At 35.6% G+C, this 22,451-nt stretch overlaps 1 protein-coding gene across 1 annotated transcript in view; it reads right to left on the bottom strand.

Moving 5' to 3' along the window:
• Nucleotides 1–2,650: 2,650 nt before the first annotated feature.
• Nucleotides 2,651–22,451, bottom strand: part of LOC124722553 (liprin-alpha-1) — a 410,311-nt gene continuing 390,510 nt past the window's right edge. The window contains exons 23-25 of the mRNA XM_047247695.1: nucleotides 15,026–15,182; nucleotides 14,748–14,864; nucleotides 2,651–8,407 (exon numbers count right to left, since the gene is read on the bottom strand). Coding sequence (XP_047103651.1) covers nucleotides 8,321–8,407; nucleotides 14,748–14,864; nucleotides 15,026–15,182 — 361 coding nt within the window. The 3' untranslated portion in view covers nucleotides 2,651–8,320. The remainder of the gene's footprint in view (nucleotides 8,408–14,747; nucleotides 14,865–15,025; nucleotides 15,183–22,451) is intronic.

Genomic DNA, 22,451 nt, shown 5'->3' on the forward strand with positions numbered 1-22,451 from the left:
AAAAAAAAAAAAAACTGCTGTCTTTTAGACAAGGATCTGCACTAACCAACTTGTTAAAAACAAATGCAGGCTACTAGAGGGAATACAGAGTGTATCGCTGACACTAGTTCCTTGCGTGCAGGCAGACACAAACAGAGGATCTACTCTTGAAGCGGTCCACAAACGGAGGCTGGCCCCTGACAAGGAAAGGAGAGAGTGGGTAGTCACATTAATATATTCAAAACCGTGTGACTATGGCACTGCATGCAGCACTGAGCTACACTACAGAAACTACAAGCTACAAAGGATGAAAAGGAAACATAGAAATGACTCCTGTCACCTTTTGCATACAGATTTGTACTACCAAACTTCTTAAGATCACACAACCAAGCTACCAGAAAACACTGAGACTACTTCACTGAACAATGACAGACAAGGATGATCAGTCGATATCAAATGTCGCCAGCCTAAATAGTGACGTCTACCATAGCATCACTAGAAATGGATGAGTGATGTGGATGGTGAACTGCTTGAGCTGTTGCTAAATGTTGCAGGCAGACAATCAAACTCTCAACTGCAGCATCATCATTACTTGCAAATCATAATGCAGTCATTTTACAGCAAATAAGTCTGAGGCTTCATTATGTTAAGATTACCTTAACTAGTGTAGCCATCTTATTTTTTTGAGCCTCACTTACTGGATAACCATTTGTGTAAATGTTAGTTCAGAAATCTTGGTGAGGTGACCTTCACAACGACAATTTATTATGTTCATGATCCATTGACTTCTATGGGATCCACAGCTTTCAGCTAACATTGGTCTCAGGTTATTTTGATATTTTAGTTTTTTTGTATTATCACCCTTGAATTTGTAAATTTACTTATTTCACAAAATATTTTTGTCAGCTTATAAGAACACACACACACACACACACACACACACACACACACACACACACATATGCACTAGGAACCTCTGTTGGCGAATTATAACCCAGATGCTGAAGAAGACAGTAGCTGAAAATATATGGTTTTCTTGCATGAAATGCTTGCTGTAAATACTAGAAATAAATTCATTCAGCCAATATAGAGATATGATGACCAATTTACTCACAATGTGTCAAAATAAACATAAATGGAAAGCATTAGGCTGTCAAGATACGTTCCCAGTACACATTCATTGTCTCAACCTCTCCCCTCTCCCTTCTCCCAAGTCACCTCCACAAATTACAGATGTATGGAATCAGAGACACTGCTTTAAAATGGTTTAGCTCTTACCTGTCAGGTAGGAAACAAAGAGTAATTTTAACTTCAAATGGAACCAATTATTCATCAGACTGGAAAACAGTTCCCCAAGGAGTCCCACAAGGTTCGATATTGGGTCCCTATCTGTTTCTTTTTTACGTAAATGACCTACCACTTGCTATTGATGTTCATTCAGTCTTATTTGCTGATGATACATCAGTTCTAATTGAAAATGAGGTATCTGAAAATATTCCAGAAAAAGCCAAAAACACTTTAGAAAAACTTGAATCTTGGTTCTATCAAAATGGACTAAAACTAAATGTAACTAAAACCAAAATGATGCAATTTGAAGCTAAATCAGTAGAAAGGAGTGAAATAAAGATAACTTGCAATGATCAGGATATCACAGAAGCAAACCACGTGAAGTTCTTAGGCCTAAATCTTGACAAAAATTTAAATTGGAAGGTACACATAGATTACTTAGCAAATCAACTGAACAACTTAGCATTTGCAATGTGTATTTTGTCAGGTGCCACAAACATAGATACCAGAAAGATAGTTTATCACTGCTACTTTGAGTCAGTTATTCGTTATGGCATAATCTTCTGGGGAAATTCAGCAAATGTCACTAGGCTCCTAGTATTACAAAAGAAAGTAATTAGAAACATGTGTGTTGCAAAAAAACGGGAATCCTGTCGACCACTGTTAAAAAATTTAAAAGTACTATCTATCCCCTCACTTTACATATATGAGATGGTGGTGTTCCTATATAGAAATCAACATACACTAGACAATTTCCGTTTTGACCACAACTACAGCACTCGCCACAGAGATAACTTCAAACTTCCAACACATCGTTTAAAACTTTATGCCCAAACGCCAGAGTATATGGGGTTAAAAATTTTCAATAAAATAAAAGGCAGTAATATATTTAAAATGGAGATTGGTTCACTGAAAAGATTGCTCTTTACTCTCCTGGTGGAAAAGTGTTATTATTCTGTCGATGAATTCATTGAGGACAGCTTCACAATCTGAACACAGGGATTGTAATACATTTATTATTTTATGTACATGTGTAGCTGTAACTTAGAAATGTAAAATATAATGTAAACTTTTGTAGTTCTCTTAAAAAAGTGAAAAAAGTTTCTTTTGTAAACCTTGATATGTCTCCTGTACATCAAATCAAATGATTTGAAAATTGTATGTAATGAGATGAATAAACCACATAACATAACATAACATAACATTTAAGTACTCGGGTGTAACTCATGATCAAGTACAAACAGTCAGAAATGTGAGAATAAAGTCTGTGAAGAACTTTATTTACATATTTCAGTATGTTTAGATGTATAACATGTTTGACTTATGACAAAGAACAGTAAATAACAAGATAGTCACATTCAGCATTGGAAATAAAACTTTCAAATCAGTTTTCTATAGTTAAGTTTATTCATTGCCTTACTCAGTACACAGCACTCTTCACTCCGAACACTGTACAATACACAAAATGTATTTCCATGCCTAGTTAACTAAGTTCCAAAACAATTTATTTTACTTATGGGAAATGCTGGTTCATTTAACGTGATTTTCCAACCAAAGAATATTTTTCCACGTCTGATAAAATGTTTTACACTTACATATGCTCACTTTTTTATTTTTTTATTTTTATGATGAAAGGCATACAGAAATTCTGGAAAAAAGCACAATAAAGCATTAACATTTACACAAAAAACTACTGCTTGCCATGTTTCTTTAGTAAAATGTTAGTTTCCTCTTTAAATACAGAAAATTTCAAGAGCAGTGGAATGTGAGCTTTTCTTGCACTGTTAATTTCATTCTCAACATTTTGATAGTAATTTTTTATTGGCACTGAAATATTTCTAGCATATATTTCTTAATATGCCAAAAACATTATTCTCACACTGATAATTGCAGTAGCTTTTACACTCTCTTCATGCCATGCCTGATGAAAATATTTATTATTACATAATATTGTAGAATATCCAGAGTGAAATTGGTTTTGCAGAGCTTGTCTCTTTGCTTTCTTTCTCTTTATTATATCTAGCATAACTTTCATGTTGGAGATGTACTCTGAATTCTACCCTATGAATAAAGAAGAGCTGAAAATGTACTGTTGTTAAAAATAAAAGCTGCACACTTCAAAATAACTTATAAAACAACAACAACCAACCCTGCACAATTATAAATGGTGAACATGCATCTAACAATGATAGCCTGCTGTAAGGACAAAATTTTCAGCTCAGAATTTCTACTATCTTTTTAATGCTACACTACATTTGCAATGTGATTCCACAGCTAAACAGTCAATGGTTATCATGCTGAACGTAATTTTTACATCAAGACTTGCAAATATGGTAACTGGTAAAATTAGAAACATGTATTCCAGCCTCTCCAACAGTTCTCAAAAACAGAAGTATGCATAAACCATAAAGCAATCAACCATTAATCTGGTAGTCACAGTTAGTGAGATCCCCAAGAAGTTTTAAATACAATTAATCAAAGAATTTTATTTTGGTGCTAACTGTGAAGTACATTGAAATAATCTTATTTAAAGCAATGAATGACTCTTCTTAGATGTAAACAAGAATTTTGAAGGCATATGTGCTTCAAAGTTTTTGTTTCCTTGGGAAAAAATATGACTCATAAATATCACTTCGTAACACCCTTATTTCATTTACTATCACTATGTCATTTACTGGAGGGGCTTCAGTAGGTACATGGCATATTAAGTTGTCCCCATATACATGTTTACAAGTACATTTCCATCCAGCTATGATAAATAGTAAACAGCTGACAAGCTGAAATAACATACCACCAACATATGTTACTCAATTTTAGTGATTTGAAAGAGAATGTAACATCTACCAAAATCACAATCAGCATCAACATTTGTAATGCAGTGACATAACCACAAAGAAGCTGTACACTGAACATAAATAAACCACAGAATATATCAAAACAGTTACTGTGTGTAAAACTAATAAATGCACCTTTGATCAACACATCAGTCAACTTAATTTCTTGTTAAGTTGATTCACTGATAAATACATAAGCTATCTAATGTATTTGTTTGATGTGTAAATATTAAATGAAGTTCTTTACAAGAAGTACTATTTACAGTAGTTCAATAAATAACTTAAATTTGTAGGTGAAATTGTAAAGGATGTTAATAATTAAATAAAAAATGAAAGCCACAGATATACATAAAAGTAATCAAGAAGGCTGCAACAATCAGAAAGAACTGAAGGTCATGGTAGAACAAATGAAACAAAAAATCCTAAGATGCTAGAACCACAGATTTCATAGATTATATACAGAGAGATGAATCAGGCAATTCACATAGTCTGTGGCAGAGGTTATCACCAAATGATGAAGACTGCAAGATGTAGAAGAGAGAGAGAGAGAGAAAGAGAGAGAGAGAGAGAGAGAGAGAGAGAGAGAGAGAGAGAGAGAGAGAGAGAGAGAGAGAAGCAGGGAGGGGGCAATAAGATTATCATTCTTTCTTGGGATTGTGCTTTTAGTGTCATGATAATCCCCTTGGCGTCTGGCAAAGCTTTGATGTTTCTTCATTTCTTTTGCTCATTAGGAAGAAACATGTTATTGTGGAAGCCTGATATTACATATTAATTTTGAAGAATGTGTGTCTGTCTTACTGTGACCTTCATTTCTTTTCTGTGAGAGCAGTACAGTCAGATTCATGTATACTGTAATTACTAAATGTGATGTAGAACAACTCTCTTGAACAGCTACTTAATGTATTGGAGAATGGTACTGATGGTCAAAATGGTAACTTATAACAGTACTGAACACAAATTAACAATTGTTAAATAATGGAGTGACTTTACAATAAACATTATAGAAATATCTTAGGCAACAACATGCAAGTCTATTTTACTCTTAGCCACAAAGTTACGCAAAATGCATGTAAGCAACATATTAGATAAATCTCGAGTAAACCTAATTTGTCTACATGTTCCGATTAAGAGCAGAAAGTAGTTTTCAAAACATTCATGCTAAGCACATCAGTCTTGGACACACTGAAAAAAGGCAGAATTAACTTTATAAACCTATATCATCCACCATCAGTCAACTGTAAAAATATACTTCATTCAATGAATATATATAATCTCGAGTCTGATAATTATGAAAAATAATTTAAGAGAGAGAATACCAGCTGCTTGCAATTAAGACTTTTACACATCTTTCAGGACATTTTTCCTCTGAAATTAATGGTGATCTATCTTTTGTACTTTGCAATGAACTGTTTGGATGGAATAAATTGTCTACAATGCTGATGCTTCCCCATAACAAAATTAATTTGCATGCATAGCCTTCATTATTCATCCAGTACCATCACCATGCACTTAGTGGCCTTTCATTTATGGTAAACAGGGATGTTCTTCACTGTATTACAACAGGTAAATGTGGGAGGGGAAAACCACACAAACACACCTCCACAGCATGTTTCACACATCAGCCAAGTCAAATAGGATACTCTTGAACCTAAAATGGCAATGTCAGTCACTAACATGGAAGAAATATGTACTAAAAAGGAAAAAATCTAAGACAAAAGTCCAAAATGATAGAAGAAAGTCAACAATTAAATATGGTGTAACATACATAAAAATACACAATATGTAAAGAACAGTTCTGCTAAATGGATGGAATTGTTTGATTGGAATGACACCAGTTCCTGCAACAAATGGACAAATAAACATTATACTGTAATTTTCAATTACAGTGATTCTTTATGCCACTGTGAAGCCAGAACACTTCACTGTATGTTTCACAAGTCACATACTGATATATTCATAATTACAAACCACTAACAGAAGTTCATCAATTTTTCTCAGAACACAGCATTCTTTTTCAAAAATGAATTGAAGGATTAATTTTCTCAGCATATACAAAGACTCTTGTTGCCACAGAAATGTACTACTTATTAATCTTAAAAGCATCCCCACAATAATCTATCATTGCAGTGTTTCCTTGAAATAAATAACATGAAAAGGAAAATAAAATAAGTGCATTATAGCTGTGAAGCTGTGTTCTGTTGTGAAACTGTAGACTTACATAAAATATAAATTCCAAACATAAAGAAATTGTAAAAAATTAAAAAATTACCTACCAGTTGCACAAATGTTGTCCTTAAAATTCAACTGAAAAGAGAGGCTTTTTAATTTACTTTGTATTATGATACAATAGTTTCTGTGCTTACTAATTATATGCACTATTATCAGCAATGTACAAACACTTAAAAGTAATTACTGCTGGAACAAGAAACTGCTGTTATGCGTAGAGATGGGGGACATTTGCAGCAGTAGATATACTTCCACAAAGCATTTAGACAGACAATGCACAAAGACACAGACTGGGTTTTATCTATACAATCTTTCCAGTGTGTTTACAGTTCAATATGTTTCTGTTCACTGCACCATTTATTTTATTAGGCCAGCACCTATTAAAAACATCCACATTATTTAAGCAAGTAAGCAACATGTGGCAACATTCTATACAAAATCAGAGCTATTACAGTATCTTGTGGTTTCACTTACATTATTCACAGTTACTTATGTGAGAGTTTTTTTACAACTGTAGGATTTATTTCATTGGTCCTTCTTTAGTATTTAGACTAAGGAACGTATCTAATGACAATGTAGCAAGAAAGATTTATTATAGCCAATGAAATATTAGAGAAAAGGCCATATCACCAGTTCCAATACTTCACTTCAGGAAATTATGAGTATAAAATAATACTGGAGACAATGGGTACACAGTGTCTGATATACATTCTCATACAGCAAATTTTCCAACATATTTGTACACACTATTTATACAACTTCCAACAACTTTGGTAACCTTTTCATTTAACTAGAATCAAATATCAATTCATGCAATACAATTCTTTGAAATAATCTTCATTTTGTACAATTACCTAGGCTCATAAACTTCTATGAATTTCAACATGTCATCTGCCACCATCTTCTACATAATTGAATGCTTTCTGAGCAACAGAGCACCTCTTTCTGATAATCAGTAATGATGTGATGACACTGAACAGTTTCAACAACTACCGGAAATGACAAAGTAATGATTTAAATATTCAGGAAACATTACACATCACTTATTAATATAATAATACACAATACAATAAGCGGAAATACTGACTTTATCCGCACCTGTGTCTCTCCGATGGCACTGGCTCGTGTAATAATGCATTTACAATACTTAATATTACTCTTAAAGCTCTCTGTCGTCGACGAAACATAACACTAGATTTTTTTTTTTTTTTAATAAATGTCATAAACAAAACTTAAAAACTTCATCTCTCGACAAGGATGGAGGTAGCATAGGATTCATAGTGGGCATTTCTGATGATTCGACAGTAACACTACACTCTTTAACAGTTCTGAGAATCGACTGGCTTTTCTTTTTAACACTTTGTACAACACAGATAAATGAGTTAATAATGAGATTCAGTTCCGCTGATGATTTAGTTTTTGAAGTTCAAGAAATACCTAACATTCAAAATGCAATAAAAGAGTTACAATATCTTTGTCTGACTTATCAACTGACGCTTCATAACTCTACACACATTTTATTAGAAAAGAACAGAGTTTGTCCATGGAAATTCTACCAAATATTATACAAATTTTGTAAGCTGCAGCAGCAAAGGTACTACAGCTCATTATACTCCAATCACAGTGACTGGTCATTAAACATTTGCTTATGATAAGTCCAATTACTTGGACATATTTTTATATCTTAAAACAAACTCTAGTTTACAGTGTCTTATAAAACATCAACTCCTACCATGTTACTGATAATTTTAGACTTGATGTAGTTGTGTACATTTTAAATAAAATATCAGTTATACAGTATCTTGTCAATACAATGACTCAGAAATGTACATCTTGTAGGGTTATATGATCTTCTGGAAGCAGAACCAAACATATGGACACGATGCAAGCAAGTCACTCAGTACATTTCTTAACAATCTGGCAAATAACACAGCCACACACAGTCAAGCAATGTCCACAGCAATCTATGTGTGTGGGTGTCTTGTGGTGTAATATCAAGATTTGGGTAACTCAGATTCAATTCGGCGTTCTGTTGCTACCGACAATAAGTTGTTGAACTCCATCTCTAGCATCTGCCGTGCCTGCAAGGAAATTTAAGAAACATTTTAAGAATCATTTACAATTTACTGACTAACAAGTGTCAAAATGCAAACATATTTATTCATTTTGTTCAAACTTGATGTTTGTGAAGTGTTATTGTGAACTAAGCAGACGTCCTTTTTCAATCCACAATCGCCTATCATTATTCATGGGTATTCGTAAATCGTAGCAGCTACAGCTGCCAATAAACTAGCTCTGATAAACACTTTTTTAAGAAGACTACATGTTCATGTCAAGTATTAAACTTGCAAGAATTTCCAACATATCAGACTGGAATACAGTACTTGTAATGCACAGAAGTTGTACACACAAGAAATGAAGAACATAATTTTTAACATTTTTATGCAGCGACAGCAACTGATATTGTTTATATAAGAATATACAGCCTACAGTTACAGGTTAACTTAATTGTTTACCTAGGTTTCAACGTTAGTAATAACATCTTCTTCAGAACCTGCGACAAGTTAATATTATAATGCGCTAGTAAATTATATTAGATATGGTCATCCTACAGGATGCAACGTATAGTACTTACATAATTATTATTTAAATGTTTGCCTAAAACAGGCCATGTCCTAAGTCAACTTCATGAAACTTGACGCACAACCATAAGGTTTTGTCACTTCTATTAAACCAACTGTAGAAATTCACTTTAAGCCCATTGTGTGGGCCTCGTCGTGTGACTAGAGACTGCGGACTGTGAGGGCTTTGTGGTCTGCCTCACAGAGGGCGGCACGCATGCGCCAAACGTATAGAGTCAAACTCTTATTACGCACGCCTCAGATAACCTTTTTGGTATGAATTAATTTTATATTTTACTATTGTAAGTTAATTACAGTATCCAGCATGACTACGTTTTACATTCTACTACAGAGCTTACTAAACTGACCAATAAATCTCGTATGAACATCTGCAGGAAAGGATCTATTATTACAGAAACTGTGAAGTCACATGCATTATGAATTATTGTAAACCTAGTGTAGGTTGGAAGCCTTAGAAGTATGCCCTATTTTTTAGATACAGTTGATTGTTCAGTAAATTGTTTCTATCTGTAATTAGGTGTGCATAAATTTGTAGTTCCTCAAGCGTGTCGAGTCTATATCCCTTAACTTCATGATGTAGTAGCTCTATGTCACGTAAAGGTTTAGGTGTATGAGCCATTTGCACCAGATGCTCCGCAAAGGCTGACCCCCGTGTTCCTACGCCCTTTATTGGAAGACGTTCTTTAAACATTACTGCTATAGCTCTGCCTGTTTGACCTATGTAATAACATGGGCAATCATCACACATAATCTTATATATGCCTGATTTCGCTGACTTGTCACCGTCTTTCTCAAGGGAATGAACCAAATTTTGCTTTAAACTATTACTCGTCAAGTAGGAAATTTTAAAACCTGAATTTTTCAACAGGCGCCCTATCTTGTAGGAGACATTACCTATGTAAGGAACCGACAACCATTTCTTGGTCTGATCTTGGGTTTGAGTATTTGTGTTTACTAAAGTCGTTGTCCTTTTTCACGTTTTCTTATGATATAACTGCCTCACTATCTTTGGATCATAGCCATTATTCTGTGCAATACTCTCGAGAATTGTAATTCTTTTTCGAGGTTGACTTCTGACAACGGAATAGAAATCGCCCGATGGATACTGGAATAGAAAAACGCCATTTTATGCGCTTGGGGGTGGGTTGAATCGGCTGGGATGATATTGACTGAATAAGTTGCCTTCCGGAATATGTTGAACTCTATTTTAGCATCTTTAATAGTCAACGTTAAATCAAGATAATTTAGTGATCTGTCAGCTGATTCCAATTCTTGTGTGAATTTTATTTTTTCATGTAGACTGTTAAACGTTGCGAAAATTTGCTCTATTCCTTCTGGAGAATTATTAACCAGTAGAAGAATGTCATCCACGTATCTCGCATAAAATATGATGTTGTTCACTAATTCCGGGTAATTTTGGAAAAAAACCAATTCGAGAGAATTTATAAAAATTTCGGATATGATACATGCAAGTGGACTCCCCATAGCCAAGCCACATGGCTGTGAATATAATATTTTATTGAATGAAAAATAATTGTATTTAAGAGTCGTTCTAAGATGTAACATTAGCTCATCAATTTCTATGGTGGATAATTTTTTGTAGTACCTTAAGTTTTGTTCTATAATGTTCAAGGTTTGATACACTGGTACGTGTGTGTACAAGCTAATAATGTCAAATGACACCAATTTGGTGTTTTCGGAACATGTTACGGTTTTAACTCTGTTGGCTAGTTCCACTGAATTTTTAATTGAAAAATTATTTTGAAAGACAAAATATTCTTTAATTTTATAATGTAAATGTCTCGCTAATTTATGATAAGCACTATTGGTGCTATTGACAATAGGGCGGATCGGATGGGAAATTTTGTGGAGCTTAAATTGACTCCTTAGCGTCGGGGGCTTGGGGTTCATGTTTATCAATGCCGTTTTTCTATATTCTCCGATCAACTTCTTGGTATTGCTAAGACTCGCTCTAATATCCCTCTGTATGGCGGGCGTTGGGTCTACCTCTAGTGGTATGATGCCATTCTCTTCAAGAACATTTCTGTTTTCTGAATATATTCTTTTTTTGTAGAAACGATAATCGTGTTCCCCATATTGGCCTTAGTTATTAGGGCTTCATTATTTCTTAGTTTTTCGTTAATGTTTTTAACATTGCACATATCTTTCGTGAACGTATTACTACCTAGACACCCTTTTTGTATTATTTTACAAGCATCGTAAGCAAGCCTCGTTTGGATACTTTTATCTACTTTACCGCTATCAAGGCCAACCTTAAGATCCACTACCAACTTCCAAAGATTTTGAGGGGTCAAACTAGGTTCTATATTATATTTGAAGCCTTTACTTAACAATTTATTTTCATCCTCTGTGAGAATGATATCTGTTTTATTTACAACGTGTTGATGAAACACAGACTGGGCAGCCTCCCCTTTGTGCGCATTTTGGGATGCACCGGAATTAACTCAACTAATTAATTTCTTTAACTTTTTGTCATGTCGTTGAGCAATTTCCATTTTATGATTATCTAACTATAAGTTGACATGTAACCAGAACCCATCTATCTGAAAATTGTAGTTATCTCTAAAGGTTTTGGACGAAAATAACAGGAGGTCATATGCTTCAGCGTTGAGGTTATCTTTTTTCATGTAAAGTTCCGTCGTTCTTTCAACTGATATTTGCTGGATCAATTTCCGTTTAAGACTAGGCGACTTACTGCACATTTTACTGTTTAAAAAACCTTTAACAAATTCCGGGATTACGCTGCAAAATTTACATTGTTTAATAAAAGTGATGGCCATACCTGTTTTGCAGATCTTATGCATAACATCTACATACTTATAGAAATGAAGAAATTTGTTAGTTTATATGGCATATGGCCACTATTGACAAGTATACGTATATGATGACTGTAATGACAACAATGATGAATCTTTGACTGTGCTGCATTATTACCACATGACAATTTACTTCTTATGGAAGACAGTGTGATATTCACATGTAACCTAAATCAATGGTTGTGAACAATGTGTTGGACAGTTCAGTAAGCCAGATGGAGTTTCCCACAAGCTAGCAGCCTGCCATCCTCCTTGAAAAAAAAAAAAAAAAAAAAAAAAAAAAAAAAAATTGGATCACCAGTCATTCGACAACTGCAGCTGCCTGACGCATAGTTCAGAACATACAAATGCACACTGATTTTTCATCACTTATTTTCTTAGTCTTAGTTATGATCTGTCACAGTCTGCCCTTCAGCTTGCAGTTTTGCCCTCACTTCTGGTATTGCTGACATTATCATATACGATCTTTTACACACTGTCACAATCTTTGATGACTTGGGTCGCTCCAAACACACTGGAAATATTAATCACGCACATCATTTAACAACAAATTTTCTAACATGTAGGGACATTACACTGATGAAGTTCAAAAAGCAGCCCTGGGTACAGTGTGTAACTTGGTATCAGAGCTACATCGGGAGAGATATTTCAAGGCAATGTCTGTGCAACCAAAATGCAGCACATATTGTCACTCCTTGTTGGATCATTACTACTTATACAAATTATTATTATCATCATACAAAGACACAGGACATCGAAGAAACCTTATGCAACTATAACAGTTACACTGCTCTTGCAGTTATCTTGTTACTACAAAATTTGCATAATCATACACGGAATGGAATACGATTCTGCCTGACAATCTACGCAAACAGGGATGAGAAGTAAAGAGACAGTGTAGACTTACTGCCAGCACCTCACTGCTGAATGTCAAGAAGCACACGTAACCAGAAACTTGGGAAGGAGAGAAATTCTGGGAATACCACCAATCACACGTGGAATACTTTGAACCACTGCAACACAACATCTGTTCTACATGTTCAAGGCAACCCTGTGCAAAATACTAAGCTGAGTCACAATAATGATTAATTTACTGACTGTGCTTCAAACTCAAAAACCAGTAGGAGGAGGATTAGAGGTGACTACTAATTTTATGATAGTTATCAAGGGAATTTCTTTGAAAACAAATGCAGTTTGTTATGACAGTTGGAATGTGTGGAGTTTGTTAAAAACTGTCAAATTTAAGAAAGCCAAAAATTATAGGTTAAAAAATTTCGGTTTACTTACAGTGAATGTTGGCCAGGATGATTGTGAAACTGAAAAAAATTGTTGTAAGGCCATTTCCAATCTATGCATTTCTGAGAAGCTTGAGGGGATGGGAAACAGTGTGTATGTGATGCAGTCATTGAAGTAGAGCTTTGATGTTCAGTGGCATGCTCACTTAAAAAGGCTGTACAGCAATTAAAAGTACACATAGTATATGACAAGACCACTTTCACATGCGGTTCTGCTTCTGATGGAGAGGACAAGCTAGTGATAGGACAGGAATAGGATGTAGTGTGTGGATGCAATGAACAAGTCTTGCACCTTGACTTCCAAATGTGTTTGAACTATGTGGCAAAAGCTTGGAAGTTGGACTGGCATAAGAATGGACCAATACACTTTATAGATTGATTTGGTGGCAGAAACCACTTTGGGAGAGGTAGGATTCCTCTTTTCAGTGTACAGTTATTTGTACAGACCCCTGATTCCCCAACCACCCCCATGAACTGGCTGCAAAGAAACACCTCCCTCATTACCAAATATCATCCCAGAATGGAATAACTTAACAAAAGCTCCAACATGGCTTCACTGTTAATGCTTCTCGTATGCGATATGTGATTCAGAAGTTTCACTAAATTAACAAAGAAATACATATGGCCTTTCTGCACTACAACAGGGTTTTCGATTGAGTAAATAGGATCCTGATTTTGCTCATAATGCAAGGGAAAGGACTAACATATCATCTAGTATTTTACATCCAGACTTGATGATGGAACAAAAATACCATTACAAAAAGGGAAAATACATGAACAATATATCACCCAATAGAGAGTTGTGACAAGGAAGCAATCTGCTTCTCACTGTGTGTGTTGATCTGCTAATATGTACTGGTCTGGTAGTTAAAGCATCCCAATGGAGCTCACTCAATCTTGAGACACTTTAAAACATTTTCATTAGCTGATCAAAGAATAACAAACAATCAGATAATAATATCTGGTTTCATACCCTATGTTGTTAATACATTTTTAAACATGCATGAATAAAATAAACTCAGTGACATTTGCTGGAAAATAACCAGTGTGAATTAGGATAAGTCCTTACAATTGTGTACATTTTAGTTTTCTGGGTTGTGTACATTTTAGTTTTCTGGGTTGTTGCAGAGAACTTGACAAATGATACTGATATGAAAATGAATAAATTAATTCAAGGTTTGTGCTGTTTGAAACAAAGACAATCCTGTCCCTGACATAAAGGTTAGAGGAACAGTTGGTGATTGTGAGAAAAGATGGAGCAAAATTATAGCTAATTAGAATGAACTGCTTGAGGTCAGTTAAAAGCTGCACAAGAGAAGACCACATTGAAAATGACAATAGCCAAAATGACTACAGACAACACCATGAATTAAGACTACAAATGATTACAGGATGATGTGATCTATTCAGATATTGTGGTGATGAACTAAATGTTGCCAGCTATTTTTCTTCAACAGAAGTTCCCATCTCAACTCCTTCTGAGGCAATATCTATTGGTTTAGGGTACTTTAAGTTTTAATCTTTATCAACCTGATGTAGTCATATTTTGCCTTTTTCTTTTTATACAGAGATGCTACAAATTTTATGGCATTTATAAATAGAGAAACCACTTTTTCACCATCTCAGAAAACACTGACAGTTTCATACCTGGGTATTTTGAGTTGGTATTTGCAGGGCAAGTGCCATACCATTAGAATCAAAGCTTTCATCAAGTGCAATTAGTGCTCCATGAACTCCAGATTCCAGCAGGTTGTTTGCATATTCCTGGAAATACAAGGCCAAGAAATACATTTCTGAGCTGAATAATGACATGCAGTATTTTATATAACAAACAGAGTGACAAATATCTTTTACATTCTCTGTAATTATACAATGTGATCCACAAATGTTCTAACAGTTTAAAATTTTGGATATATAAACAGTACCTTTAATCCAATAGAAGTGACCCAGCGGATGACTCTTTCGTTTGACCAAACCAATACATCAGTCAGTTCATTTTCAGATGATTTACGCCGCTCTTCCAGTTGCTTACGATCATAGTTCAGTCTCTTTAAGCATGATATTCCATACTGTAGACTAGTCCTGAATGAAATAAAGTTAAATAGAATTGAAAGTTACTGAGCTGCATCTTTATAGACAATGGTACAGGGACTTACCCTTTTCTTTATTTGCCAAAGTAAATATTTTTCAGTACATATAGTGTGCATCAGTTCCTACAGTTCCAAGCATGGCTTATTGCATGATAGTGTGGAAACAGTTTTACAGAAATAATAATACCAGAGACTTTTTAAACATGTAACTGAGAAACAGTTTGTATATTTCTGCTGATGGAGGATAGATATACATATTTCAAATGATCGTGTTAAAACCATGTACAATGTTTATGTTAATGTTTAACTTTGTGTAGTAGTAACACAGACACTGTAAGCAAAAGTAATTTCCTTAGCTTACATATTTGAAATGTGTAACTATTTTGACTATATAAATGAAAGGAAGAGGTAAGATACCCAGTGTTTTAAAAAAGGTTTTGCATAATTTCCTATTGCTTACATTTTTTATTATTCAAAAATTTTGTTGTGTTTTCTGAAAACCGTTCTACTCTGAGGAGTGTTTTTCCAGACTATAGGGCTGTACTTATGCTGTGAATGTAGACGAGCAATGTATACAGTGCTCATTACTGTAATAGTTATGTTACTGACAAGGATCCTTACTACATATGTCAGTTTAGACAATTTCAAATGTGGGGAAGTGCTACAAGAGTTTTTTTTAGAATTTCTGGAGTATGAATGTCAAGACGCTTAACTTCCAAGTTTCCTCTTTTTTTTTTTTTTTTTTGAGGTACACACAGCACTGTAAATGTGATTTACAAAACACAAAAGGTCTCTGAATGAATATTTGCGCAACGTATACCACACTACAGACAACACAGTGTACGATGTTATTGGACAGTGGAAATGACAGCAAATCATGACAACTCCAGCATAGTTATATGACTAAATGGATGATATCCTCATCCCAATAATAGTGAAAAGAGAAATTTAAATGGTAGAAAACACAATATTCAATTGAGTAAAATATGGCACATAGTACTTACTATTAGTGTTATTTCACCACTATTGTAATGCACTGAGGACAGGAAATACACGTCTCTATGCACAAGCCTTCAGTTCTTTAATTTTGTAACCACAGTTCTTTCTTATATGGATGACTTCTCTTTCAGTAATTTGGGATGTTTCTCTGTCCCAGTTCATTACAGTTAACAACACATAATATAGCACTCTATTGCAATCTCTTCATAAAAAGCCTAGTTAACATGACGAATAGATAATATGAATGGACACAAGCTGGACAACTCTTTATCTGTACTTCTGAGAAGAAGATACTCTACTGTAATGCAAAAATAAACCATTTATATAAGACTAGGTATTTAAAATAGTTTATTTAGTAGACTATAATTAGTTTCAAACATCTAATGTTACATAATGGTTGTCACATCATTTAATCAACTTCCAATGATGTCACCATGACCGGACATCAAAACCTAACAAACCACTAAAAGTTTTTATTAAATCTGTGGAGAAATAATGGAACCAGAGAAGTTCCACAAAATGTGAGAAAATGAATGTTAATGCATGCTGTGCAAAAAATTAGAGCAACGAGGTGAAGGTTGCGGCAACTCTCAGAATTGGTACAATGCAACTTAAAGCTATGAATATCTTGCACTACATAAATTTCACAGCTCTTGCTTTATTGTTTTTATGTAGTAAGTTAATCATCTGAATAAGAAATGTCAAGCAAAACACTGGTTTTGGTATCCATCAGTAACAGCCTCAACAAAGCAGTGCAAATCAATTCAATGTGTGTGCCACATATCATGCAGGAAGGGTGGCCAACGTGGAATGATATACAATTAATTATATATAGATTACATTAGCTTTCATTCAGAATAAAACAGAGAGAGAGTACAATGGTGATCTGCAAACTCAGTGTCCTACATGTCCTCAAAAGTTGATGTAAAATGCATTTTTTGCCTTGAATAACTCTGAAACAACTCCCTAATGCCAGTGTGACACCATCTCCCCTAGCAGTTGTGTGTTAATAGGGAAACCAAGCGTTTCTGTATTGAGCTATAAAACCTGTGTAAAAAGTTTAACCATGTGCAGCTACTAGATATAAGCAAAATAAAGCATGACAAACATGCCAGAGACAGGTTTCACTTAAACAGAAATGGAAAGCTGAAGTCAGTGAGCCAGATAGCGGAACTTTGTGACGAACTGCATGAAACGATGGACCCAGAGTTATTATGATTGCGAAGCTCTTTAGTTCCTGTTCTGTCTTTTTTCACTCTGAGTTCTTTCTTTCCACCAGCAACTCAGGTGAGCTGTCACGAGACATTTCTGTGCAGGGGTGTGATACAAAGTCGTAAACATGCTTCTTTCTACCAAGCCCTCAGCAAAGAGGTGGTCACCACAGCTGGGAGCCGAGGGAGGCCAGATACATCCAGATGCAGTAACAACAGGTGGTGTCCTGGTTAAACTAGGAGACTGGAAAACTTCAAGGCTGCCCAGCCTTAAGAATGCTTTTTAGACAAAAAGAGATCTTTGGGGTGGAAAAAATGCTTTGAAAGCAAAAAACCACACCACAGGAAGAAAGGAGGAAAGCAGGTGCTCTGAATTGAGCTTGTGGAACATACCCCAATTGGTTCACAAAAATTATTTTGGTAACCAGAGGAAGGACTCACATGTATGTTTATGCCTTCCCTCTCATTCACCAGGATGGAACTCTCACTCTTGGTGGAATAGAACTCTAAACTTCTGCACCCACTTTTAGAGACAATTAACATGATTGGTTACTCAAGTCAAAATATATGAAGAAAGAGACTTTTTCAACATTTTTTTGTCAGTCAGAGCTTGCAATCTTTATCATAATTGGTTCGACAGTTTCTGACACTGGGAGAGCCAGCACAATTTCTATAATAGCGAACAGAAGACACTTCAGCTTGGGCAGGCAGGGAGGACTCTTCATCTTAGGTGGGCACTGGGAAATCTTCAGCTTCAGGACCTCATCAGCCATCTTTAGCTCTGCCTTACACAGTTTGGACTTTGTTGAAAAATGTATGTAGATGTCATGGCCAGACTCACAGTCAGCAGCCACCATTTCAGTCATCCACTACGGTAGAACTATACAAGCATGGTGAGAATGTGCAGCAATGACAGGTGCCACGATGAAGAGACCACGAATTTTTATTTTTTATTTTTTTATTTTGAGATTGATTTGGCTTAGCTGAATTCACACTTGCAGCTCCCTGACTTACTAGGTGCTAAGGCAAGGAAAGTGCTGCTTCGATATAAATATCTAGAAATTTTATTCCTAGTCTGGTCTTCAATTCCTCTGATTAGTCGCATTTGCAATAATTGGAATTTATATGGGGACTCTTAATCATTTTATTCACAATCCTATTTACACCCACTTATGCCAACGTCTTAACATGCCCTTTTGTGAATCTCACTGAATCACTGTGCATCCTACACTGACTGTCAATTGAATCCATGTTTTAATGAATCTTTGCATTTTTATAATAAATTTAACTTGAATGTGACCTGTAATTTCATACAGTAGCTATATGAAACCTTTCTCCAATACACTGATTGAAAAACAAATTGCAGCACCAAGGAAGAGTTGTGCAACATAAACAAAAGTTGGTAGGTGTGTTTCTACATCTGAAATATGATGTATACTCATATTTCATGCCAGTCACCTAAGAGTGGTGCTAGTAGCGCCACCATGAGGATGCACATCAGGTTTTCTTTAAATAAATGCTGTTACAGTCATTAGTGTTGGTTAACCTTTGAGACTGGATGTGGTGAGTCGATATTAATTAAGACTGTCATTAAGGTGACAAAGATGCCCATTATCAGCACCTCACCGAGTTCGAATGACATCAAGTAATATGGGTACGAGAAGCTGTATACTCCTTCCGTGATACTGTAGAAAGACTTGGCAGGAATGCAGCCATTGTACATGACTGTTGGCAGTGGTGGTTATGAGAACATACAGTCACAAGAAGACCAGGCTCCAGACGGCCACACGGCACTACTGAAAGGGAAGACCATTGCATGTACCATATGGTTCCATGGCATCATACAGCATCTGCAGCAGCAATCTGACCAACACCTGGCACCACAGTGACACAACAAACTGTTACAAATTGGTTACTCAAGGAGAGCTCTGAGCCAGATGCCCTGTAGTGTGCATTCCACTGACCCCAAACCACCGTCAATTGTGACTTGGGTAATGTCAAGTGAGAGCTCGTTGGAGGGCAAAGTGGAGGTCTGTTGTGTTTTCTGATGCAAGTTGGTTCTGAGATGGTGTCAGTGATGGCATTGTGTTAGGAGAAAGCTAGTTGAGGGCCTGCAACCAACCTGTCTGTACAATACGCACACTGGACCTACACCTCGAGTTACGGTCCAGGTTGTGATTTCGTATGACAGTAGGAGCACTCTTGTGGTTATCCCCCACACCCTGACTGCAAATCTGTACATTAATCTGATATTCGACCAGTTGGGCTGGCATTCACGGACAGCATTCCCAGGGGTGTTTTCCAACAGGATAATGGTCACCCCCTTACCTCTGTTAACCTAAAATGCTCTACAGAGTGTCGACATGTTGCACTGGCCTGCTCGATCACCAGATCTGTCTCCAATTAAATGCATATGGGACATCGTCAGATGACAACTCTAGCATCATCCGCAAACAGCATTAACTGTCCCTGCATTGACAGACCGAGTGCAACAGGCATAGAACTCCATCCCAGAATTGACATCTGGCACCTGCACAACACAATGCATGCACGTTTGCATGCTTTTACTCAACATTCTGGTAGATGTACCAGTTATTAATGTACCAGTGTTTCACATTTGCAATGGCTTATCTCGTGCTTACATAAACCTGCGATCTTTCCACGTTAATCACTTAAATATGTTACAGAGATAAATTTATTTCCAAAATGTCATTACTGTACATTAATTATTTTTTGGTGTAGCAATTTTTTTCTGTCATTGTATATCTATGCAGCCATAGACCCAAACTGTCATGTTTGTTAGGGCCACCTCTATTGTCACTCCAGATTGCAGCAGTTTCTGTTATGTGACTTTTTAAATTAATTTCACACAATTTCAAGGATGGGGCAATCAGCTTGCTGATTAAGTCACCTGTCACAGGTCTTACAGAAATCATAGTTTCACATGACGAGTCAGAAAATAAAACTGGAAAATATTCAGAACAAATTTTTGTTACTATATAAATCACATTAAGATAATATTGAAAGTTAAAAATCTCAAACATTAGAAGACAAGAACTGACAGAACCCTGTTCGACATCAACAGAAATAAAAATGAAGCCTGTCTGAGGAAGGGGCAAAAAGCAGATTGCGGACACTGTTTTGGTAATGTTCTATTAATCTTCACATCCACTTCGACTGTAGGACAGCACCGACACCAACAAAGCAGCAAGGGAAAGGGCATAATGCCCCACAAACAGCCTGCACTTTATTAGAATTGCAACCAGTCATTTCTAGAATTCTGTAATAAATAAGAAATCTGTACCCAGGTTCCAGAAAGGCAAGCACCCCCTCTTGGTCTTCCCTTGTGGGTGCCTATGACAATGCACTAAATGTGCATTATCTTACAAATAAGTTCAATCTGCTGCAAGTCTCTGTGGATGAGCATTCACCATGCCTATTAGCAATAACAGAACATACACTGAAAGTCATTGAAATTTGCTAATCCAGTACCTTCAGAACCTGACAGTACCAAACTACTGAAAATGTCAAATTACCGAGTGTCGTCTACAAACAGCAGTGCATGGAGTGTGAGACACTAGGTAAACAACAGATGATCAGTCTTTGATTGTTTATTGTATGTTCTCTGCTTCTGTTAAGGTTATAAAAAAGGTACAATACTGTATAAAACAAAGTAAAACAACATTTTAGAGAACAAATGAAAAAAAAATTATGCCTATATTCTGTACTGTAATTTTAAGATTTTATGTTAAGTTCAGGACATACAGTATTATACGGCAGTACAGTACTGTGTATGCTTTATACTACAGTACATGCAGTATTTTCAAACTTTACTCACTTGAAATAAGAACTAATGTTTTCCTAATTGGTCTGATTTTTTCTTCAAAAAATTTGCTACGTATGGTACACAAATTTACAAGTTCTTCAGTGCTGTATGATTTGCTGCTTCCAGCAAATCTTATAAATGTGTCAATAGTGGCAGCTGCTTCATTACAGGTAGGTGGAGGTGTTGAGTTTATTACATCAGTCCCTTCTTCTTGATTGGACTCAATATCTAGTGGTCGAAGTTCTTGTTGTGGCCCTATCACACTTTCTACTGTCAGTTCATCTGATATTGATTCAACTACAGGTTCTTTATTGTCAATATCTATCCAGTCCAAAACTTCATCTTCCAGCAAATTTCTTATTTCATTTTGGGCAATATCTAACAGTTTAACAATAGTATCATTTTCAATTGGAATAGTGGAGTCTATATCTTCTTCATAGGCCTTTAAACATAATTTTCACCAAGAGTAACAGGCTTAATTTTATTCTACACCAAAGCGGTTTCCAGAATAACACATTTAATTTTTTTTTAAGTTCACCACTGAACAGTCTGAATTGATAAGCTCTTGAATAAATGAAACTCTGTAAAAACATTTCAAATTTTGAATTACTCCCTGATCCATTGGCTGAATCAGGGAAGTAATGTATGCCGAATGGTAAGTGACAAAAATATTCCCTGAGATCAAGTTAGACACTGGAGGGTGAGCTGTACAGTTACTAGCAACAGCACAACACTGCTCTGTTCAGGAAAACCAAGGATTTTTTATTGTCTCTCATAGGAACTATACATTATGGAAAAATCTGTTCCTTAAAAAATTCTGAAGTCATCCATTTTTTGGAATGAGCTCCATAAATTATAGGAAAATTTAAAACACTTTTAAGAGTTCTTGGCTTTTTGGCTTGCCAGTATCATAAGGAGCCAACATGTGTTCACCAAAAACATTTGAACACAACAAGAATGTCAACTGATCTCTGTTTTTAATTTTGGCACACTTTTTATCTTTATCTGCCAAAGGCAAACAAAGCCAAAGTAGACTGATTTCATCGGCACTGTAGATCCGACTAGCAGTTAAGTTATCATGTTTAATCAAATAACAAAAAGTTTCTTTGAACTCTTCAGCTGCATTTTGATCTGCCAATTGTAGCTTCTCACCTATATAAAGCTTCCAAATTCAATGGCGAGTTTTGAATCAGTATAGCCAACTGTAAGAAAATACACATTCAGT

This window comes from Schistocerca piceifrons, chromosome X, assembly GCF_021461385.2.
Source record: "Schistocerca piceifrons isolate TAMUIC-IGC-003096 chromosome X, iqSchPice1.1, whole genome shotgun sequence".
NCBI classification, from domain to species: Eukaryota; Metazoa; Arthropoda; class Insecta; order Orthoptera; family Acrididae; genus Schistocerca; species Schistocerca piceifrons.